The following is a 23,542-nucleotide window of genomic DNA, read 5'->3' on the forward strand; positions in this document are numbered from 1 at the left end:
GGACAGGGATCAGAGTCTCGACGTCACGCTGAATGAAAATGCATTTCCCTGTTGCAAAAGAAAGTAGCTGTCGCTTTAGTTTAGATGGCAATAATACTGAGCTATAAACTGGTGAAAGGAGAGAGCTTTGAGGCCCGCTTTCCACTCTCTGCTCCAAGAGGGGAGGGAAGAGCTTCCATGTTGCTATTAGAAAACAGAAGGTTCCACTCATGTATTTCGATTGGCATGCACCAACCTTTACCCCGTCCCATGTGAATCTGTTCTTTGTCCCGGAAAGCTCAAGAGCAAAAGCGAGCGAAGCAGGAGGGCCCAGTGGGGCGTTTTGCAGAAACTGGAGCAAAACCGTTGGAAGGGGAGGGCCAGACGTCCGCCACTAACGCCACGGCGCCAAGGGGCGCTCCTTCATGGACCTGTGACCCTCTGCACCGTCTTCCCCTTTTCTGCCTGAGGACGTGAAAGGCTCTCCCTGAGACACGCGGCAGAGGGTGGCTCTGCGGCCGGAAGGGAAGCCCTGAAAGCTTGGGGTCTCCATACCCGTGCTTCAGTTCATCAGGGAGCATGAAAGGGCCTCGGAGGGGGCACCACAGACTCTCTCAGAAGAGCACCTTGGGAGGACATCTTGAGGGATGCCAAGCGCTGGAGGCAAGCATGGAGAGAACGTGAGACAGAGGGAGATCCGGAGGGATACTGTCGGTGCTGAAAAATCATGGACGGTGTTACAGTAGGACCCCCATGTCTGTGGGGGACGAGTTCCGAGTCCCCCTATGGATGCCGAAACCAGCAGGTAATAGTGAACCCTATATATATATAAAACATGCTTTCCGTCTAGTGGCCAGTTCTGGAAATTACATCTTGGAAATGTATGTCTTTCTGGGTTTTTTCTTTTAATATTTTCAGACCACGGATAGGTTAAACGGATCCCATAGATACAGGGGGTCCTGCTGTACTTGGGTATTGAAACAGGGGTAACCGTTGAAGGCTTCTCTGTGGAGAGTGAGTCTGAATCTCTGGGGCAGGAACATCCAAGAGCCGGGAAAGACGGAGGGGGCTGTGCCAGGTTCGGTGGAGGTAAGGACCCCGACAGTTTCCCGGGAGAAGAGGAGGAGAGGTGTGTGCTGCTATGTGTCTCCCTACTGAGGCCCATGGAGGCAGCCGTCACATTCACAGCAACCCCGACATGATGTCTCGGGTGGTATACATTGCATTCCTGTTGGGGAAGACCTAAAAATCGTAGACATAAAAGGCTGGCTCAGGAAGAGAGACAGGAATACTGTCCTGTGCTTCCAGAAAGAAGAACTCCCCACAAGAAACAGGTTACTGCTAGATAGCTCAGTAGATGGTTGAGGTCTCTGGGTTGGGAGTTCAAATCCCCCACCAGGCCTCCTTGACAGGGGTTGGGCTAGATGATCCCATAGGGTCCCTTCCAGTTCTGCCATTCTAAGACTACTGTCGTGAAAAGGGAGGATTCTCAGCCTGTCTCTTTTCCTTCTCTCTCCGGTTTTTATCTGCCAATAAACTATCTTTCGTTTCTTTCACTGGAATCCTGATGAAGGTTTCTTAAAATCTATGTAGGAATTGTGATCATCCTCTACACTGGCTCGCTGCCTTTCTAAAACTGAGGGCAAATAGATGGTTTTGGCTCCAATTCCCTAGGAAAGGTAAGGACATCCTCTCTCTAATCATCCTCTTTCCCAGACATGGATTTGTTTTGCTTTGATGTTGGTGGCAGGGACCTTCTCTCTAATACAGGTATTGATCATTTTAGGTATCAGTCTTGACAGGAGAGCCTTGCTGATACCCGATGTCATGGGCAAATCAGCTGATTTCACAGCACCTTCTTTGGGAAAGGTGGGGGGAATACAGTCTCCCCTAGACATTCGTTTTGTTTTATTTTGCAGCCGGCGGTGAGCCCTTTCATGCTGTTATCACACCTTCCCATTCATTGGCAAGAGGACCTGGACAGCAACGCAAGTCCGTTTCATGTTCTCTGCGCTCCTGCAAGAAGTCTCAGTTACCCAGCCATTTAAAATGGTCAGCACCAGGAGAAGCAACAGCTTGCCTTTGAAACGAACGATGCTGAAATCTCTCGCACGTCCAAAGAGACTGAAAATGTAAGGTCCGATAAGTTACTCATTCGCCTTTTTCTCAGTCCCACCACCTTTACAGTTGTGTTTGGTGGGGACACAGGAGAGGGACCTTCTCGGTGGCTGCTCCCAGAGTCTGTGGAACTCCTTTCCACTGGAGGCCAGGATGGCCCCCCTCTGCAAGCAGCTAAAAGACATTTCTCTTCAGGCAAGCTTTCCCTGACTGGCTACATGAGCGGGGTTTTAAAATGGACTGCACTGCATGTGTTTTGGTGCTGCTTATGGATGGTTTTGTATGATACTCATTGATCCTTTTAGCATTGTATATGTATTGTTACTCATTTAAATACTATCTTTTAATTGTTGTAAGTGGCCTTGGATCCTTTTAAAGGAGACAGGCAGGTTAAAACTGTTTGAAACATACAAACCAATTAATGAGGAAGAAGCAACAGGGAAACCAGCTTTTCTGCCTTTGCTACACTCCAAGAGGAAAGAGGAAGACGTGGCAATCATTTTGGGTGGAAGTGACTGTTCCAATTTGGAGTTCACTACCCTGGGATGTGGTGTTGCTGCGGGTTAAACCACGGAAGCCTCTGTGCTGCAAAGGTCGGAAGACCAGCCGTCGTAAGATCGAATCCAGGCGATGGAGGGAGCTCCTGTCGCTTGTCCCAGCTCCTGCCAACCTAGCCATTCGAAAGCATGGCAAAATGCGAGTAGATAAATAGTTACCACCTTGGTGGGAAAGTCCATGTCTAATCACGCTGGCCACATGACCACGGAAACGGTCTACGGACAAATGCTGGCTCTACGGCTTGGAGATGGGGATGAGCACCGCACCCTCATGTCGGACACGACTGGACTCAATGTCAAGGGGAACCTTTATCTTTACCTATGCTGGGGAAAGCTGAGGCCAGTACAAATATGCATTTCCCACTTGAAGAATGTTGATTGCAATATGTTTAAGGAAGTATTGGATAAGATCCTGTAGTCATAAGTGTTTGGAAGGGATATAATATATAATTCTGTGCCACCAAGTCAATTCCGACTGATGGAGACCCTTTCCATGGTTTTCCAGGTAGAGACTACAGTGGGGTCTTGACTTGAGAACTTAATCCGTATTGGAAGGCGGTTCTCAAGTCAAAAAGTCTGTAGGTCAAGTCTCCATTGACCTACAGTGCATTGAAAACCGATTAATCCCGTAAGAGGCCGTTTTTGTTCCATTTTGGTTTTTTTTCTGGTCTGTAAATCAAATCTCAGTCTGCAAGTCAAACCTAAATTTTGCGGCCAGAGAAGTCTGCAACTCAAAAAGTCTGTAAATCAAGCCGTCTGTAAGTCAAGGGTCCACTGTACTCAGAAGTGGCTTTGCCTTTTCCTTTCTTCTGGGAGGGAACCCTGGGACTGTGCAGTTGGCCCAAGCCCCCCCTCCCCAGACTGGCTCTCCCCCCAGGAGGCCCAGTGGGGAATTGAACTCCCAACTTCTGGCTCTGCAGCCAGACACCACTAAACCACTAAGCTATCCAGCCCTTGTTCAGAGGCAAGGAGTACACCGAGATCGGAGGGTTTTTTTACAGATTGAGATGCAGAGTGAACAGCCACAGTTGCTTTGCACAAGGAATGCAAAAGGAATACACCAGTCAGCTAAATGCAGGTAGAAGAAATGAGGAAGAGAGGACAGTACTGCGTACTGTAGCTGAAGAGCGGGATGAGCAAACCTACCTACTTCAAATGAATTCAAGGCTCTGAGCCTCATTGGGATCCATACAAGATACTCAAGGGAGTTGCAGATGCTTCTGTTCATGATCTTAGAGAATTCGGGCAGAACACACGGGGGCCCTGGAGACTAGATAAGGGCAAATTTGGTCACCATGTTGGAAAAGGGGGAAAGAGATGATGCTGGCAACCTCAGATCACTCAGCTTGAGATCTGAGATCCAGGGAAATTTTCTAGAAGAGATCAATAAATGGTTGAGCTGTGAGTATGCAGAAAAGAATGTTGCAATTCCTGAGACCCAGCTGACATTTCTTAAAAAATGTTGGTTCTGGATGAGTGTTATGGGCTGGTGTTGATCACCCCACCACCTCGGGAGAGTCACAAGCCTTGGCAGACCAGAGGAGTACAATGAATGTCATGTTATCTAGAGTTCAATGAAGCTTTGATCCATGTCCCTTGTGATATTCTTGCAGGCTAGACAATGCTGTTGTCAGGCGGAGTTACATCTCGTTGACGCAGTGCACCCCAAAAGCGCTCATCCGTAATTCCACAGAAACCAGGCAAGCAGAGAAACCTAGAATCCTGGACTCGGAAGGGGCCTCGGAGGCCATTGAGTCCAACCCCCTCCTCAAGGGAGGAAGCCACATCAAAGCAGATCTGACAGACTGTAGTCCGATTTTCTCTTGAATGCCTCCAGCGTTGGAGCGCTCACTGCTTCTCCAGGTCCTGGGTTCCCTTGTCGTACTGCTCTAACAGTTAAGATGTTTTTCTTGATATTCAGCCAAAATCTGGCTCCCTGTTGTTTGAGCCCATTATTACGTGTCCTGCATTCTGGGATGATGGAGAACAGGTCCTGCCCCTCCTCTGAAGGACAGCCTTTCAAATATCCTATCTCCCCTTTAGCCTTCTTCTCTGAGGGATAAACAGGCCCAGTTCTTTCAGCCTTTCCTCCTAAGCCTTGGTTTCCAGCCCTCTGATCATCCTTGTCGCCCTACCTCTGAATTTGTTCCAATTTGTCAGCATTCTTCTTAAAGTGCGCTGTTCAAGATCCTTCTCCCTCTTAGTATTAACGAGGCCATTATTCTCTACCTTGTAGCTGGGCATTCACTCCCCCACACCCCCAGGTGCAGAACTTTGCATTCAACCCTGCTAAATTCCATGCTGCTGCTTACAGCCCGATGGTCCAGCCTATCAAGATCATTTTGAACGTTGTCTTCCAAGGCCTCTTAGCTATTCCACCCAATTTTGTATCACCTGCAGATCTGATCAGTATTCCCTGCACTCCTTAATCCAAGCCATTAATAAAAATGTTGAAAAGCACTGGGCTAAGGATGCTATCACAGGGATGTCCCCCCCCCCCCGTCTCTATAAATTACTTGGACGAAGGAAGAGAGAAGATGTTTAGTTACAAGATGGGTGGTAACTGGCTTGGCAGTGCCGCAAGTGAAAGCATCTAGGCGTTTAAACAGAACAGAAGGAGAACATGAGTCAACAACAGCCTGATGCGGTGAACGCAATACAGTGCTGCATCAATAGGAGCATAGAATCCAGATCAAGGGGAAGGAACCGGAGCACTCTTTTCTGCTATGGTCAGACCTCACCTAGAATACTAAGCCCTGTTATGGACAACACGGTTTAAAAGAGATCGATGCAAGCTGAAATGCCTTGGAGGCCAGTGCTAAAGATGGCAAAAGGGTCCAGAAATCGAGCTGTGCAAGGGATGGCCGAGAGCGTTGAGTACTCGTCGCTTGGAGAAAAGCGAAGCGAGAGGCTGCCTGACAGCCTTCTTTCCATATCTGAATGGCTAGCCTGCATTCCCTGTGGCTCCTGTAGGTGGGAACGAAGGTCATGGATTCAAATGACAAGACAGGAGAGTCTGACTAAACTCTAGGAAGCACCTCCTCGCAGGAAGAACTGCTCATGGACTTCCTTTGAAGGAGTCATCAGACGCTCCTTGTGTCCCAAGAGGCTCCGGAGGGCCCTCTTTCATGGAGGAGGCTTCAGCGGGAGAAATCCCTGGTTCAGCCAAGTGCTGAACGAATCGCCCTTGACTCTTACACCAGTGGCGTGAGTCTCGTGCTAAACTAAGTGCATTGGCTTCTTGTCCATTCTTGATATGTAAGAGAAGCAGCTATGGTCCTGCTGTGGGTCCCATCAACACTGGATAGCCTAGCCAAGGCTTTGGAATTTTGCCCTTTAGGTATAGGTCAAAATTGTCTTTGGTTCTCCCTGTTATTTTCCCTTAATGATTAGATCATTTGTTTTTAACAACTGGCCTTTTTTCCTTTCTAGCGCGGAGGATGGATAGGTGTTGCTCCCTGCCCCAGAAGAGTGGACAACGTCCAATGAGATCAAATGATGGGAACGTAGGTTGTTGGGCTGATATTTAGGAGAAACTACTTAGAATAGGAAGAACAAACCTGAAAATGAAACCCAGTGCCTAGCTGGGCACCGGGGAGTGGAACCACGGTATATGATATATATATACTGCACGCAAAAGGTCCCAATTTCACTCCCCAGTGTCTCCAGCTATGGCTGGGAAAGACATCTGTTTGAACCTCTGGTGGCTGAGGCCACTCTAGAGAGTCCTGAGTTTGCTTGACCAAGGATCTCACTTGACAGAAAACAGCGTTTTTAATGTTCTGACGCTGCCCTTCACGGGAGGTCTTCAGTAAAAGGCTGGTCACCTCTTCAAAGTTTTCTGGACCCTCTGCATGAAATATCAGGCTGGGTAAGAGGAGTTATGAAGCACTTTTGAAACCGGTGTGTTTTCCTGAGCTTTATGGGTTTTACCAGACCATTCACCACCGGAAGCATTTCAATTTTTCTTTTGCAAAAGTGAAACCCAGAATTGGGTTATATAAACCAACAAAGCAGCCCCATCCGACTCCAAGAAATGTCTCTTGCCAAGAGCACCCCATGCCACGGGGCAACGTTTCTCTCACTGTTATTCCTAGACACAATAAGACACACTTAATGGCTTGAGAACCACAATTGGGAGCATGGGACGAACAAAGATGTGTTCAGGCTGCATTACTGGAGCAAGAAACACCACAGAAAACAGGCTAATTCGTCAGATCCATCCGGAAGGGGATCCCGTCCACTTTGAAAGGTTTGAAAAACCTTCCGGTCATCCTGGCAACTCACAGACCCAACTTCAGTGGTGCATTCTTCCCCCCCCCCAACCTCATTTCATTCATGAGACACCTAGATATAGAATCCACACTCTCCACCCCCCAATATTAAGCACTTAAAAAAGCCATTTACCTTTGTTTTCCGATGTCAGGTGCCTCGTGACTTTGGCCCCTGCGCTTTGCATCGGCTCTTGCTCACTCACGAACCGGAGAAACCACCGCCGTCGTAACTGCCTCAGTTCAGAGTTTCTGGACAGCAGCCACCGCGGCCCATACCGCTGGTCCGAGGTCGGTCCACGGAGCCCATCCACGTCCTCTAACAGTTTGGGAGTCCACGGGGGGGTTTGCACCGGCCTTATCTCGGCATTTCCGGTCCCCGCCAACACATCCACGGCGGGCTGGGCTTGGTTGCCGGACGCCCCACGGAATCCTGGTTGGAGAGTCAGGCGGGAGCGCTGGAGGAGAAGGAGGCTGCCAGCCATTAGGTAAGCTGCCGTGAGGAAGAAAAGCAGGAACTGGGTCCTCCGAAGAAACTTCTGTGGTCTAAAAAAAGGTTTGGCCATGCCCTTACTGTGGACCTGGGCTCCTCACGCCTTCAGGACGGCTCTCCGGCCACTGCTAGGCTTCTGGCGCGTTCTTCCCATGGGTCCGCGTCATCCTCTCGGGACCTTTCCGCTCTCCAAAGCGTTTCCTTCCACTGCTGCAGTCACAGTCATATCCACAGATCCTCGGCACCCGGCAGGCCTTGGATGTTCAGGACATCCAGTCTACCACCATCGCCGACCATCCCGAGGGTCATCTTCGTTGTGGCCCATTCCGTTTCTGACACCCAGGTCCCCGACTCTGCAGAAGTTTAGAAAAAAAGCGCACACAGGTTTAGCTGGCAAGGACAACTTCTCACAACACCGCTTTCCTCATAGCGCAACGTGGCTCCATCTGTGGTTGAGCGTGCTAGACTTTAAAGACCATCGTCCTACCAAAAGGCTCGAGTGGGAGAGAAGCAGAATCGCGAACCTTCAGCTGCATGTAGACACCCTGCCTTCCCTTCCTCGTGGCTCAAAAAGAAGATTGGCCCTAGAAAAGTGTTCTCACTAGAGATGGGCACAAACCCAGCTCTAATGACAACACTTTTCCAGTGTTCGTGAACACTGGCAGTTTGTGATGGTTCACAGTTCATTTTTCCAGTTCGTGCCTGGAGGGAGGGGAACCTTCTGCCACCCTCCCACTCCCTTCCCACGGCCCCCATCTCCTTCCTAACCTGGTCCTGCCACCTCCTCCACCATCACCACCATGACCACCACCGTCTTGAGAGACAGTGGCGCAGCTTTCCTTGTAATGTCAGAAAAATTGAAACCTATTAGGAAAGTGTGCTTGTTCCCCCCTGAAAGACTGCTTTCCTTTAATATGGCACATAAACATTCAAAGGCAGGAGAAAGCAGAACGGAAAGGTTTTCTGAATTTTAGGTGAGCACTAGAAAATGGGAAGAAGCTTGGCTAGGAGTGGGTTTGTATTATACGTGTGAAGAATATTTGGAATACTTTCCCATTCTTGGAAATTTTCTACTTTGCCAAGACTTCTCAGCAAAACTTATTCCTTCACCAGGGAGATTCCTTGTTTTTTCCCTATCTATTTTTCTTTTTAGTTTTCATTTTCCACCTGTTGTTCTGCACATGTGGTCAAACGCTCTTTCCAAGGAATGCGGTTCAAGTCAAGCACTGTGTTGGGCAGGAAACGTAATCATTTTGTGCAGATTGGCGTTTCTTTGGGGGGGGGGAGAGGGAGAAATGTCCCAAAACATCCAAGAAATCCCACAGAGAACCTTGTGCAGGGGGGGAAATGGCGCTGAGGAGAAGAGAGTTGGGTTGGGCTTGGGTTTGGGTTGAGCTGGGTTTCCCACCAAGAGCGTCACACCTCATATGGTAACTCTCAGGCTGCAAGAGGTATCTGTGGATCCCAGCCGGTGCCTTAGAAATGGGCCTGCCCTTCTCTCAAGGGAGAGGGCTTTGCACCTTGGTGAGCTTTGTGGTTCATCGTTATGGGCCTAGATTTGACTCGCCTGGATTTCCAACGCCTCTACCCACTCCCTTTAAAAACACATGCCTCCTTCCAGCTTTCTAAAGCTTCTCAGCTAGGCTCCTCTCTGCCCTGCTGATTTACACAGTGGTGGGATTGTCCCCGAGCGGGGGAAAAAAGACCCTTTTATGCTTCGGTTCGCCTTTCGCCTCTGGCTGCAATGAAAGCCGGCTTGCGGCCAACCGTCTTGTCTTCTTCTCAAAGGACCGCCTTTCCTGGGGAATCAGTTTGGAAGAGGAAAAAGAAAACATGACATTTCTTTTTCAGCTTGCGTGACAGCAGAGGAAAACATTTGCACAGAGCTCTCCTTCTTCTCCTTCTCCTTCTCTCTCTCTCTCTCTGATTCCAGATGAAATGTTCAATAAGAATGGAGTAATTGTAACACGACGGATCTGCTGCTTGAATATTAAGAGCCTGAAATACACGGCAATGCTATGTATACTAGGGAGGTCTGGTCTCATTCTGTATGTATAATTTCTGTATCAGCTCTGTGTGTCTTCGAGTGGAGATCCAGCTTATCCCCTCCTCTTCTTCAAATACTAAAAACTACTCAACCTTTTGCATTTATATTGGAACAAATGCAAAACTCTAGAATTTCTAATGCACCGGAATAATACATCAACGGGCAGAGCCATACATTAAGGAAGACGGAGCACCGCGCTCTTTGATAGAATCCCTGAACCCAAGACCCAGGAAGAAAGGTTCTTAGCCTATCTAAAAATGCTAGGTTATTGCATCTATATTAGGGAACGTTTAGTACAAGCATGTATGGATGTTAGGAAAAGCTGTTTATGAAAGCAAACCCCAATTTCCATGCATTTCTTCTAAAGTTGAAAAGTGCAACAGAAGGGTTGGAGCTGATGTGGACCAGAAAGAGAGTCATCTATCCATTCTTTGCTACTGTTGCCATCATCCCTTGTCCTTTTAATAATCATCATCATTGTCTTAGAACTAGAAAGGGACTCAATGGACTATTGAATCCAGCCAGCACTGTGGGAATTGAACTCACAACCTTCGGATCTGCAGGTACATAGCTAAGGAATTGAGCTACCTAGGAGTTATTTTCCACAGGCTGATATGTCAGTGGGGCTGTTGGTAGGAAGGACCTTAGATGTACTTGGCTCCGTATCACTACAAGCAAGAAAGATCCTAGAGACGAGCTGTAGATCATGAGCTGAATTTGAGCCAACTGTGTGATGAGGCTGCAAAAAAGGCCAGTGCGATTTTAGCCTGCATTAAAAGAAGTCTTGTCTTCAAATCCTGTGAGGCACTAGTTCCCCTCTATTCAGCACTGGTTAGGCCTTATCTAGTTCTGGATACAACACTTCAAGAAGGATGCTGAAAAAGTGGAGGAAATTCAGAGGAGGGCAACCAGGAGGATCAGGGGGCTGGAAATCAACCTCTAGGAGGAAAGACTTAAACAAACAGGCTCAGCCTCGAGAAAAGAAGACCGAGGGGGGGATAGGATAGCTCTTTTCAAAGACTTGAAAGGCTGTCATTCAGAAGAGGGGCAGGATCTGTTCGTGATTACCTCAGAGTGCAGACACATAATAATGGGCTCAAGTTACAAGAAGAAAGATTTAGGCTGAATATCAAGAAAAACTGTTAGAGCAGTAGGAAAATGGAATCCGTGATCTTGGGAGGTGGTGAGCGCTCCAACGCTGGAGGCCTTCAAGAGAATATTAAGACCATGCTCCATCTGATCTGCTTTGATTTTTATTCTTGCCTTAAGCAGGGGGCTGGACTGGATGGCCTTATGGGCCCCTTCCAACTTCATGATTCTGTGATTCTATGTGGACAGGATGAGCAGCAAGAGAAGGAAGGGGAAATGATTACATCCTCGCACATGAAATCAGAAATCACTTCATTTTTTTTTCTTTTGATAGCAAGGTTTTTTCCCCTTTTTTTCTTTGTCGGTCTATCTTGGGGATAATTTGTGCATTTACTATTATACTTTTTACGTGCCATGGTTTTTGCTTTTGGACAAAGAAGACCAAAGGATGGCAGACCGACAGATACATAAAAGGAGGAGCGGGTGAGTGTGTGACGAGAAGCAAAGCCAGGCATACTCACTGAATGCCAGTGAACAGCTCAAGTTGGTTTGGGAGAGGAACCAAGCAATTACCGCAAGGAGGCAGGCAAAGTTTCATGGCGGATCCTCAAAAGCGCTGGGGGCAGGCGTCAGCCGATGGCAGTGTTTTTAATTTAGCCTTAATTTCTCAACTGAGCTTCCTCGCGGCTTCGTTAGACAAACGGTACACACGCCTTCCCTCCACTCGTAATTGCTCAGCTTCGTTTCCTTTCTATACCCATCCATCTCTTAGGCAGGCTTAGAGAGGAATGAGCTTCAGACTCCATTGGTCTGAAGTAGTGATTTTTTTTCTATTATGCAATTTCAAGAAAACAAAAACCCACTCAACCCCTTTTCATGATATCAAGAACTTTCCTTGTTCGCTCGCACTCCAAAGTCCAAGGAAATTGTGGCTGTTTTATAGCCACACTAGTCAAGTAAGGTGGGTGTACGTATTATCCCCACCCCATGATACAGTTCATTCCAGAACAAAATGCTTTGTTATTTCAAACTCTGAGTGTGATCCAGGACCAAACATCAGATGGGCCGACTCTCTAGAGGAAAACAGAGGCTTGAGTTTGCAAGAGTGGAGCAGGGCTGTGGAGGTCTCTGGACTTTGGAGACGACTAATTCATTGGGTCCCCACAGGCTGGAGACCACTTGACAACACACAACAACAAATAATCCTGATCTCCATCATAAGTATGACAATGGGACACATGGACCTGAGAGGTGGTGAGCGCTCCAACGCTGGAGGCCTTCAAGAGAAATCTGGGCCACCCTCCGCCCAATCTGTTTGGATTTGGATTCCTGCCTTGAGAGCAGGGGGTTAGACTGGATGGCCTTGAAGGGTCCCTTTCCAACTCCATGGTTCTATGATTTTATATGGACCAGAAGGGAAAACAGAAACCAGAGTCATGGGGGGGAAAAAAGGCACAGACGGGACTACTAAGAAGGGCCAGCGTCCCAAAGATTCTATATCGTCTGAATAACAGGTTGCAGGATGGAACCGAGGAAGAACGATAAGGAACTGGAAAGGAACAAATGAGGTGACGCCATATATAAAATGAAGCAGCAGGAATACCAGAAGTGTTCATGCATTCTTAAATGTCTTCTTTTTTAAAGAGAGGGAGGGAGTCTCAGGCACTTGTAAGAATGATACACTCACTGATCCCAAAATTTGCTCTACAAACTAAGAAATGTCCCATGTTGTTTGAAGGTCTCTCTCTCTCTCTCTCTCTCTCTCTGTATCGGCCTGCCTGTCTCTGAAGGTCTACAGACCAGACCTTCTCCTCTGTCCCACCACCCTCACAGGCCGCTCTGAGGAGGGAGAAGAGAGAGAGAAACGGGGTGGGTAAAAGGATGGTTCTGTATCTGAACGATGCACCACATCCCATAAGTTCCCACTGTGGTGTTGGGACGACACTTAGCACAACACGGGTCTCCCTGCCACCCTTTCTCTCACAACGGGCTACAAGCAAAAAAGGCTGTTCAATGCCGACGGCAGTAGCAAAGCGTTGGGAGAGAGACCCTTAAAAGTCTCGTTAAACTCTGTCGCTCGGTGTAGATGGTGCCCATAGACAACGGCCTACCGGTAGCCCAGCTGTTTGCTGAGCCCTCCTCAAGAGCACAGAAGGGGAATAAAACAGAGAGAGACCCCAGGGAGTGAGCAAGCAAGCAAACAGGAGTTTGGGACAGGAGTTCAGTGAAGGAGGTCCTTAACAAAGGTTTTGGTTTCTGGATATAGCTATCACGTAGTTGGGCTTTCCAACCGTCCTTCAAGGCAGACGAGACCACGGAAAGGGCCCTGAGAGACAATGAGAAGCAAGGGAAAAGGTAACCGGGATGATGGAGGGTGTGTGGGTGTGTGTGAGACACTTTGGAGGTGGTTTGTCGTTGTGCCTGAGAACAACCCGGCATGCGGACGCAGCAAATGCCAACACGTTGCCCCGTTGGAAGAAAAAGTGAGAGAACGGGAGCAGTGGGCGGCCACTCTTCAGGCTGCAAGAGAAGATGAAGAGCGTGTACAAATCGGGGCTAGCTTCCCCCCTTTTTTTATTTGACTGTACGGAGATCATCGGAAGAGCTGGTCTCACAGAGACCAAACGGCATGTTCCTGTTCCTCCTACTAAGCCAGAGGAGAAACGAGTCTCCTAAATGTTTAACTCTTTTGACATGATGATGAAAACCCACCCAGCCGGGGCCTCTAGTTTCCAAGGGAATGGCAGTGCTGCGGCAGAAAAAAAAAGGCAGAGTCTTCCGAAAACATAAAGCATAACAAATGTGGAGAGGTCCACAGATTCAGGGGTGTTGTTCACGTCCACAGAGGCTTGAGCCTGTGGACAGGCAGGCAGGGCCCACGAGCAAGGAGCCGAGTCAATGCCAGGCGACAGGAAAGCTGCAAGAAAGGAATACCCTTTCTTTTGAAAACGCAAGGAAAAAAACACGGAATCTCAGACTTTCGCTTTCAGGTCTCCCCTTGATTCCTGAAAGAAAGCCTCTTCCAATACAAAGCATTCCTTTAAACCAGTGTCACTCAGCCTGTGGATCGTGGCCGCCAAGGGGGTTGCAAGGCATTTTCTTGGGGGGGGGTGCAGATCGCCTTCTATGTGTTGCCGCCCTTGTTAAATAATGTCTTCCTTGACTTTTTGGAGCGGGATATTAAAGTTAGTGTGTATCTGTATGTATGAGAAACAGGCCCTTTGTGAGAAGAAAGAAGCCTCTATTTTCTGAGAAAAGATGACTTTATCCCATTTAAAAAGGCCTTTTATTCGGTAATTCTAAAAAGGCAGCCATGACTTAAAAAATTCAGGAGCCATGGCTTTGAAACCCGAGAAGGGAAGATATGGAAGTGCCACGTTTCTCATGCTTCCCTCTGTTGTTAAAAGTTCTCCTCCGAACAAATCGCCTAGGAAACTAAAACAAAATAGACAGTTCCCACTGTGGCCATCCCTCATCACTGCGATTTCATAACTAGGCAGGTGTAGAGTGAAAGAAGTTGCTCAATTTTTTTTCTCCCTCATTCCCTACAGATTTCAGAGTCTTACAATGCCTAGACGTCACGCCCAAACTTCCCCAGATGTGAGCAAGGTTTCCTGTCTTCTTCCTGATTGTTTCTTTTCATTTCCCACCTGTTCTTTTGTGTTAGGAGCTGCCAAATTCTGCACACTCAACAGCCTTCCTGGGAAAGAACCCACGTGATGCATGAACAACAATAATTCTCTGCACTTTTTTTTTCTGTTGGTGACTGTGATTTCAGGGGACCTTCTTCTAGTTACATGCCATCAAGCCGCCTCCAATTCATGCCAACCTTCTGAATGAGCCCTCTCCAAAATGTCCTGTCCTCAACAGCTCTCCTCAGCTCTTGTAGACTCAATCTTGTAGCTTCCTTTAGGCAGTTAGTCCATCTCGTATTGGGTCTTCCTCTTTTCCTGCTGCCTTCAACTTTTCCCAGCACGACTGTCTTTTCCAGAGAATCCCGTCTTCTCCAGATGGGCCCCAAGTAGGACAGCCTCAGTTTCATCAATTTTACCTCCGGAGATAATTCTGGCTTGACTTGCTTCCTTCTTGAATGCACACTTCAATGTGAAGGAGTTTGGCATGTCAAGCCAGGAAAAATGCCACCAGGAGGCCATGATGAGCCAGGACTCCTAGTAGGGTCATTCAAGGTAGGACGGCCACTGCTCAGACATCAGGCTAAGAGCGATCCTCCCTCTCCAAGGGCCACATCAGCAGAAGGAAACGGATAGTTCCAACGGTCATGGGGTGGCAGGCACTGGGCAGCAGTAGTAGCTGAAGATAACCCTGGTGGCAAAGAGGATGATGCTGAAGCTAACTTTTGTTAGTAACTGCGCAGAAGACAGCAAAGGTAAACCAGTGCTGTATTTTCCTTACCATGAAAATTAGAGATAAAGCTGGCTTTAGGGATTCCCCTCTCTGAGTTTCGTCCCTAAATCAAGAGGCCATTAACACTCCCCTCTCTGCTGTGAGACAGGCAAGCTTATTCCGGAAGCCAAAGGTAGGAAAAGGTGGTGAACAGAAGCTGGAAGGAGTTCCTTATTAATGACTTTTTGAGTCTGAAATTGTCAGCATATTGAGGCTGTTTGTGTGTTTCAGCACAGCTGGGAATTGTGATCTATAAACTACGTGTGCCCCATCAAAAAGCTGGAAAAAAAATAAACAGATAAACATTTGTTGGAAAAAAAATTTTTAAAAAAATCTGGCGTATGGCACCTCCGGAGGCTGTGAATCTCTTCGAAAAGCATTTTAGGTAAAGGTAAAGGTTCCCCTTGACAATTTTTGTCCAGTCGTGTTCGACTCTAGGGGGCGGTGCTCATCCCCTTTTCCAAGCCATAGAGCCAGTGTTTTGTCCGAAGACAATCTTCCGTGGTCACATGGCCAGTGCGACTTAGACACGGAATGCTGTTACCTTCCCACCGAGGTGGTCCCTATTAATCTACTCGCATTTGCATGCTTTCGAACCGCTAGGTTGGCGGGAGATGGGACAAGCGACGGGCGCTCACTCCGTCGCGTGGATTCGATCTTATGACTGCTTGGTCTTCTGACCCTGCAGCACAGGCTTCTGCGGTTTAGCCCACAGCGCCACCACGCCAAAAAGGCATTTTCATTTTTCATTTCATTTTTCCCCTCAAAGGAGGACTGGGGCTTAGCCTTCTGCTCACTTCTGGCATCATCTCCTAGGGTCTCCTAGGTCGCTAGAAGCTGCTGGGGGTGGGGAAATGGTCCCCAGATAGGGAGCAGCTGCCCATCCCTGCTGTGTTAAGGGTACATGGAACTGCACTGGCTCTCTTGAGTCAGCTGGCCAGGGCCTGATTCTGCTGGTGGGGCTTGGGGCTATGAGTAGGTCACCCATGGAACCAGTCACTAGCGTTAGGAGTCCCTGTCTACAAGTCCTCTCTCCTGAGATCAAACTCGGGGTGATGAGGGACCATGGACATCGGGCAAAAACAAAGCCACTGAGAAACAAGAACGAGGGGATTGAGAGTTGGACATCCACCCCACACCAGAGAAGGACTAAAGGCATGGAAGAAGCACAGAATCTGTGCTCGTCTCAGATCAAGGAGACCCACTGAATCAACTACTACTGGGCTGTAAGTCAACTCTTAGTTAAACCCATCAATTCAATGGGTCAACCCTGATGGGGACCAACCTGGTTTAGGTTTCAGTGGGAACATAAAAACGGGGAAGTGGAGGAGGGGAATGGACAGAAATATTAGGCGAGAGAATAGCATGCATTATTAACAAGCTATTGGTGCGGGCAAGAACGTAACCGTTCTACAGATCCATTTAAAATCATTTTTATACTTTGTCAGCTCTCTTTGAGGACAAGTGTATTGGAGCTTGGGAATAATCTAAAATAAATTCTGGCTTTTAGTCTGCCTTCTCATTATAGATGTTCGTCTCCTGCCCCCTCGGCAGCTTTATCAGGAAAAGAAAAGTCAGCATTAACATGGGGATTTCTACATGTAGATCACGGTTCCTGAAATGCATCAGCAGGCCAGGGAAAAATCTGTGTTCCCAGACATCCAGTTGTCTGCAACCCCTGGTTTATTTACCTGGATTCTATCATTTAAGCACTGGATCACTCCTGTGGAGCGAGAGGCTGGGAGTTCGATTCCCCCATTGGGGCTCCTTGTTCATCCCTGCTCCCTGTGAATGAGCCAGGAATGATTACTATTCATGCCTTGGTCAAGGGAGTGAGACAGACAGGGCCTGCTCGCGCTCCCTTGCTATCGGAGGTGGCAAAGAATGTCCTGCATGTCTTCCCCATGCGTTGCGTGCACTCATGTCCAGGAGGAAAGAGGGGAAAGGAAGAAAAGACGTGCAAAAGAGGATGATTTTCATGTTTAATGCGGGGCTTCAAGGTGGTGGCATCAGCTGAACCTTCCTCAGCTTCCCCTCCCATCGTGGCTGGTGAAAGGACAGAGCGCTGGGATAATCCAGCGGCTTGGCCTCTGGGCATAACTGGGGGCAGGGGGAGAGGGGAAAGGATGGTCATTCTTAAAAACATAATAGGTTTTTTAATAATGGAAAGGCAAATATAAATACTTGAGGGGGAAAAAGAAACAAATCGTAGAACCATGGAGTTGGAAGGTCATTGAGTCCAAACCCCTGCTCAATGCAGGACTCCAGAGCCAAGCAGATCTGATGGAGGGTGGTCCAATTTTCTCTTGAAGGCCTCCAGGGTTGGAGCGCTCACCCCCCCTCAAAGTCATGGGTTCCACCGTCATACTGCTCTAGCAGTTAAGACGCTCTTCCCAATATTCAACTAGAATCTGGCTTCCTAACCCTTGAGCCCATTATTATGTGTCCTACATTCTGGAATGATCAAAAGCGCATCCTGCTCCTCCTCTGGATGACGACCTTCCAGGGCTTTGAAAAGTGCTCTCCTTTCTCCCCTCCATCGTCTTTTCTCCAGGCTAAACAGGCCCACTTCTTTCCGTCTTTCCTCCTCAAAGGGCTTGGTTTCTGGCCCCCTGATCATCATCCTTCTTGCCCTCCTCTGAGCTTGCTCCAGTTTGTCGTCATCCTTCTGGATGTGGTGTCCAGAACTGGACACAGGACTCAAGATGAGAGGCCTAACCAGTGCCGAATAGAGGGGGAACTAGCACCTTTATACTCCACCATCATCTGCCATAGATCTAAATTCCACCACCTGGAGACAAGTCAGGAAAAACAAACCTTGCTACAGAGACAATATGCCACAGGAAGAGCCTGAATATGTCACCATTAGTCACTTAAACTATGTGCACAGTAGATAAAATGTCAATATTATCAGGGCACAATCAGGTAAGTTTGCACCTGGAAAGGGCTTTAGTGGCCTATACCATGCTTTCCAGTGTTGGAGTGCTCACACACACACCCCCACAAGATTATGGATCCCATTGTTGTACTGCTCTAACAAATAAAAAGTTTTCCCTGATCTTCAGCCTAAATGTGCCTTCCTGTAGCTTGAGCCTATTCTTACGTCTCCTGCACTCTGGGATGATGGAGAACGGATCCTGCCCCTCCTCTGTAGGACTATCTTTCAAGTAACCAAGAATTGCTACATTTGATCATATATCTCCCTTGAACTCTTTTACTTATGTCATTCTAGGAGTCACCAAATCAGGATGCAAACACATTTGTAAAAAAAAAAAAATGTGGGAAGTACTATGGGATTGGGAAGGGCTGACTTAATTCCCCCCCCCCGTTGACTACATGATGTGAAAGGAAACGAGGATCAACCCGCAGCTTTTGCCTCCACCACTGAAGTATCTACTTTTTAAAAAACCATTGTATCTATTTACATGGAATGAGGTGATGTTGAACTGTGATCCTTTCCTCTCCACTATTCTCCTCTGGGCAGAATATGCCATTTCTTTCTTTCATTCTTCCTGTTTGCCAGCTTGGTGCCAGTGCTGTTGCTTTAGGGCACCTAGACAGAAAGAGAGAAAGAAAAGACACAAGAGGAGAAAATTGCCACTTGGGCCTTATTAAGCTTATTAAGTAGTTCTCTTGTAGCAGCACCTCCCGCAGAGCTACAGGAGAGCTACGTTAACAAGCTGAAAACAAGACTGCACAGCCAATTTCCTCCTCTCCCTGTGCGGCCAGTTAATTTGAACAGAACGTGGGAGACCTGAATTCCCCACGGCCAGCTTCTCAGCGAGTAAAGTCACATTTCTCTCCCTGTATAGTCACATCCTCAGGCTTCTTTGCTCTGCTTTGCTTCCATCGGCATTCACATTTTCCCCAGCACACACTTATTCCATCCTATTTCTGAAAGAATATGCCTGTCTATTTTTCATGAACACAGGCGGCCCTGCATTTTTGCAGGCTTTTCTCCTTAGTATGTGCATTTCTTCTGGCCAGCACTTTCCCTTGAATATCACATTTTGTGTACCACTTTAACGTACAGATTCTGCCCACGGCCTATCTTCTATTACTGGAGAGCTATAGATGACATATTAGTTCAGAGGGTTCTCCCTCTCGTTACATCTCCATCACAATATAAACCCCACCCGAAGTTGCTATTAGACCCACACTGGGAAAATGTTCTCGGTCCTGCTTGGTTGGCTTATTTGTTTGTTCCCCTTGTAGCCACTCTTGTTTCTCTTATAACATTTTTTTGAGGCGGGCTGAGATGAAGAAAACAATGCTAAGTTTAAACTTGCTGCTTCTGGAAGAAGCACGGTTCTGATCCAAACCCTCCACGCAGGATGAAAAGTTAAAAATAAAAACCAGGAGGTCTACTCAAGGATTCTCCGTCTCGGAGCCGCTTTGACCATCACTTTAGTTTTATAAAGCTAAAAGACCTATGAAAAAGAGAGGTGGTTTTTCTTTCTTTCTGGAACACTGACTCCAATTTTATTTTATTTATTGGACCCCCATTTTCCCCATCATGGAACTAAAGAAAACATGTGGGCAGCCCCCTGATGATGTCCCATCCAGGCGTTATCTAAACTTTGATCTACTGAGCTTTAACAAGGTAGCAGTCTCTAGGGCAGGGATGGTGAACCTTTTTGAGCCTGAGTGTCCAAACCGGAACAAAAAACCAACTTATTTATTTCAGACTGCCAACACTGCAATTAAACCTGAATGCTGAGTTTTTAATTTAGAAAAAACAACTGCCCCTGCACTGCAACGTTTAAATGCTTGGTTCCCCCTCCCCCGGGTGGTATTAACAGAGAAATACTTACCCATCCTCCAGTCCCCCATTGAGCTAGACCAGTAATGGCTGCCATTGCACCCCTTCGCTGGACCACTGCACCAGCAGAGGGGGAGGGCTGAAATCGGGGACTGGAGGATGGGTAAGTATTTCTCAATGGCGATTTATGGCTTGCCTGCCCACAGAGAGGGCTCTGCTTGGCAGCGGTGGCACATGTGCCAGAGGTTCGCCACCACTGGTAATGGTGCGGCTAAAAATAGTGTAAATGAATAAAAATAAATAAATATAATAAATTTCCAACCATGCCATGATCCATGCAAGAGGGGCAAAGGAAGAAGGGGCCCAAGGAGTTGGGATGCAGCACAGCAGTGTGTGTGACACCCCAAAAGGAGTGTGAAGTCTCTGTTCGGTGTGGTCGTTTAATCTGCAATGTAGGGACACCGGGGAGATCAACAGAAAGGGAAGGAAGGCTGACCAAGGATGGGTCATCTAAAATAACTACCAGCATCCACTTGAAAGATACTAAAGCAGGGTGAAAGTAACTTCCCAGAATCCTTTCCTGCACTACTTTCTCTCTCTCTCTCTCTCTCTCTCTCTCTGTCTGTCTCTAACACACACACACACCCTGCATCTTTCACACCAGCATATTACTGGTGTGCAGATGTACGCAGACTAACATAGCAGTCCACCTGTATCCAGCTACTTCTATGTTTTAGTTTTGCACAAGAAAGCATACCCTGCTGATTTAACATACTATGCAAAAAAATAAGCTGCACAAAATCACCTGCACGATCACGCTGCAAATGGACAAAGGGAAAAGGAAAGCTGGGGGGGGGGGAGGTTGGGCAAGCGGGCGCACTCTGTGCATGTTCCAAAGGTGCACGTCACCCACCCACCCCACAGTATTCTCCTCACTGCACTCCGATGCAGAAGGAATGGAGCTTAGGGTTGCGATGACTATCAATGCTCACAACTCAGATTGTGAGCTTGGCCCTGCTGTGGGGAACGGCCTCAAGCTGCTGAAGTCCACTACTGTCACATCTCCAGCTTTTAATTCCCTCCCGGTCAGCCTGTGTTCCCTGATTCTGTACAGAGGCTACGGAGGATCACAGAATTTCCTGCTCCTAGTCATGCTGGCTCTGGCTTCTGGGAGGTCAAATCCAACAACACGCACAGCCCAAGGCTGAGAAACGCTGCCGTACGGCGGTAGCGCCAAGGATGGTGCTGCCTAGCATGCTGCCCTCACCAAGCCTCTGAGCAACTTAGTATCCCTCCCCTCCACCCAAATCTTTGAAACACAGGATTGTTTCTACTCTTTTGGGTGGAAGGTCGATGCAGATCCCTGGGGAGTCCTCCAAGTCATCCGGGGTGCACAGGCAAACTCTTCTCCTTACGAGTCCTTGACTAGTAGCAGCAACACAACTGATCACCACCCCCTTCCCTGAAACCCTTCCCCTGTTCTGGCCAGGATTTCTGGGAGTTGTAGTCCAAGAACATCTGGGGGCCCAAGAGCCACCGTACTAGAGTAAAGAGGGGAAAGAAGGCCACGGAGACGGACCGGGGCATCTGTAGTCTTCCTCCATCTTTTTCCAAACTGTTCCTCTCCCCTGTGTACTTCACGTTCATGTTATGGTTATATTTTAACTGTTTTTGACTATTGGAATAGTCTCCTTCTGAATCGGAGACTATTGGAATAATAATAATAATAATAATAATAATAATAATAATAATAATAATAATAATAATAATAATAATAATAATAATAATAATAATAATAATAATAATAATAATAATAATCATCGTCGTCGTCGTCGTCGTCGTCGTCATCATCATCATCATCATCATCATCATCATCATCATCATCATCATCATCATCATGGAACCGGTGCCACTGTCCCCCCTCGCCCCTCCGAGGTTGATGTCTCTTTGCAGGTTTTTCCTGCACAAGCCAGAGTTTACAGGCAAAAACCAGTTTGGGGAAAGGAAACAACAGTCCCTAGGCTTATTTTGAAGACCTTCTCCTCCACGCATGTTACCATGGGAAAGAAGGAGGGATGGGGTCAAGAAGGAGAAGCTGATGCCTGGGAGCTGAAGAAACCGGAGGCTCCCACACCCCACCACCCTCCCTCCCTCCCTCCCTCCCTCCTATCAATCCTGTTCCTTCCTTCCTTCCTTCCTTCCTTCCTTCCTTCCTTCCTTCCTTCCTTCCTTCCTTCCTTCCTAAAAGCTTTAGTGCAAGGAACAGAGAGACGCCAGGGGAACATCCGTCTCCCAGAACCGTGTAGTCAACACTTTTTTTCCCAGGTTAGCGACAAAAACGATGGGAGGAGAAGTTAAAACCAACACCATCCATGTCGGACTGAATTCGAACTTTCACGTAGCCTGAGAAAGTATCATCTTTTAAATATTTTTTCAAGGAGTAGCAGAATAAAGGAGACTGATGATAAAACTTGCAAACCGGGGAGAGTTGATTTTTTTTTTTTAAAAAAAAGTCCAATTAGCACACAAGTGGTCGGTCCCCTTTGGATCTCAGGGGGTGAGAGGCTGAAAGGCTCTCTCCGCCCGCCGTGGGTCCCACAAGCCCATCGGCTTCTAAGGAGGCAGGAGTAAAATCCACCCCACCCGAAATCCGTGAGAAGATGCTCTGCAGAAGGGGAGTTTGGAACAGTCGCTTCTTTCCGCCAGGAGGGGGGAAAAATGACATTCCAGGCATGCATTCCAAGGAGGCCCAGGGATCCAGGGCTCGGGAAACGCCGAGAGATGGCAACAGCCGGAGGCGACCTCCCCGAAAATGGACGAGATGCTATTTAGAAATTACTGCCCATTGCATGTCTCTGCGTGTGTGTGTGTGTGAATGAGTGTGTGCGTGTGTTAGAGTGAGCGATCAAAAGAACCCCTGGATGTTGGCTGCACGGAAAGCCGTCTCTCACACACGCACAAAACGCACCTACACAATTTCCTCCCCCCCCCTTTCCAAACACGCCACTTCCAAGCTGCCAGATGTAGGGCATCTCGGCGCACAGCCGTCATCATCCCACCCCACGCCTGCTGCTGCTGCTACTGCTGCCCCCCCCACATGCTCGAGCTGACACGGAGGCACCCCCCCAAAAAAGAAACGAAGAGGAACCCCCCCCCCCGCCGCCGCCGCCTTGCGTTAAAGGCTGGGCGCAATTCTTTTAAGGGCTGGCCAGGCGGGGCGAGAGGGGGACCGAGGGAAAAGTTGCTCTGCTCCGGTCCAGGGGCGCGCGTTGGCGAAGGCGGCCGAGAAGGAAAAGGGGGGGGGGAGTACTCACCTTTGCAAATAAAAAAATATATAGAATAAAAATGAAAACCCTCCGAGGCCAGGGAGGCAAAGTTCTCTAGCCGATCCCATAAAATGCAGCTTGTGGGGGGGGGGGGGCGATGCGATCAGTGGGTCTCCAGGTGGCCCGGCTGCGCTTGATCCATCTTCCGCCACCCAGATCTCGGGACCCGGGAGATCCGTGATCCTTCCCGCCTTCTTCTTCTTTCCTTCTGCCCCCCCCCCGACCCGCCTCCGACAGCCCCGGCGCGGGGAGACCGGCCTCCCTCCAGCTGTTGCGACCGGGAACTAGCGGCGCCTTCCGAGAGAGAGGCTGGGCTGCCTGCCCGCTCCGCGCATGCTCAGAGCAGGGCGGCCGCCTCCGCGGCGGCGGCGGCGGCGGCACAAAGCGGCGCTCTCCAGGGTCCTGCCGTGACGCCCGCCCGCCCGCCCGCCCCCTTTCGGTCCAGCGGGCCAAGAAGGCAAGCAGCGCCGGGGTCAATCGGGGCTTGGCCCGGCGG

At 48.5% G+C, this 23,542-nt stretch overlaps 1 protein-coding gene across 4 annotated transcripts in view; it reads right to left on the reverse strand.

The window, feature by feature from the left end:
* Positions 1-23,301, reverse strand: part of WSCD1 (WSC domain containing 1) — a 66,900-nt gene extending 43,599 nt beyond the window's left edge. For all 4 annotated transcript variants that reach the window (XM_078378911.1, XM_072978226.2, XM_078378910.1 and 1 more), the window contains exons 1-2: positions 23,035-23,301; positions 7,062-7,771 (exon numbers count right to left, since the gene is read on the reverse strand). In XM_078378911.1, the coding sequence (XP_078235037.1) occupies positions 7,062-7,491 (430 nt within the window). In that variant the 5' untranslated portion in view covers positions 7,492-7,771; positions 23,035-23,301. The remainder of the gene's footprint in view (positions 1-7,061; positions 7,772-23,034) is intronic.
* Positions 23,302-23,542: the final 241 nt, after the last annotated feature.

The sequence above is a fragment of the Pogona vitticeps genome, chromosome 7 (genome assembly GCF_051106095.1).
Source record: "Pogona vitticeps strain Pit_001003342236 chromosome 7, PviZW2.1, whole genome shotgun sequence".
NCBI lineage: Eukaryota > Metazoa > Chordata > Lepidosauria > Squamata > Agamidae > Pogona > Pogona vitticeps.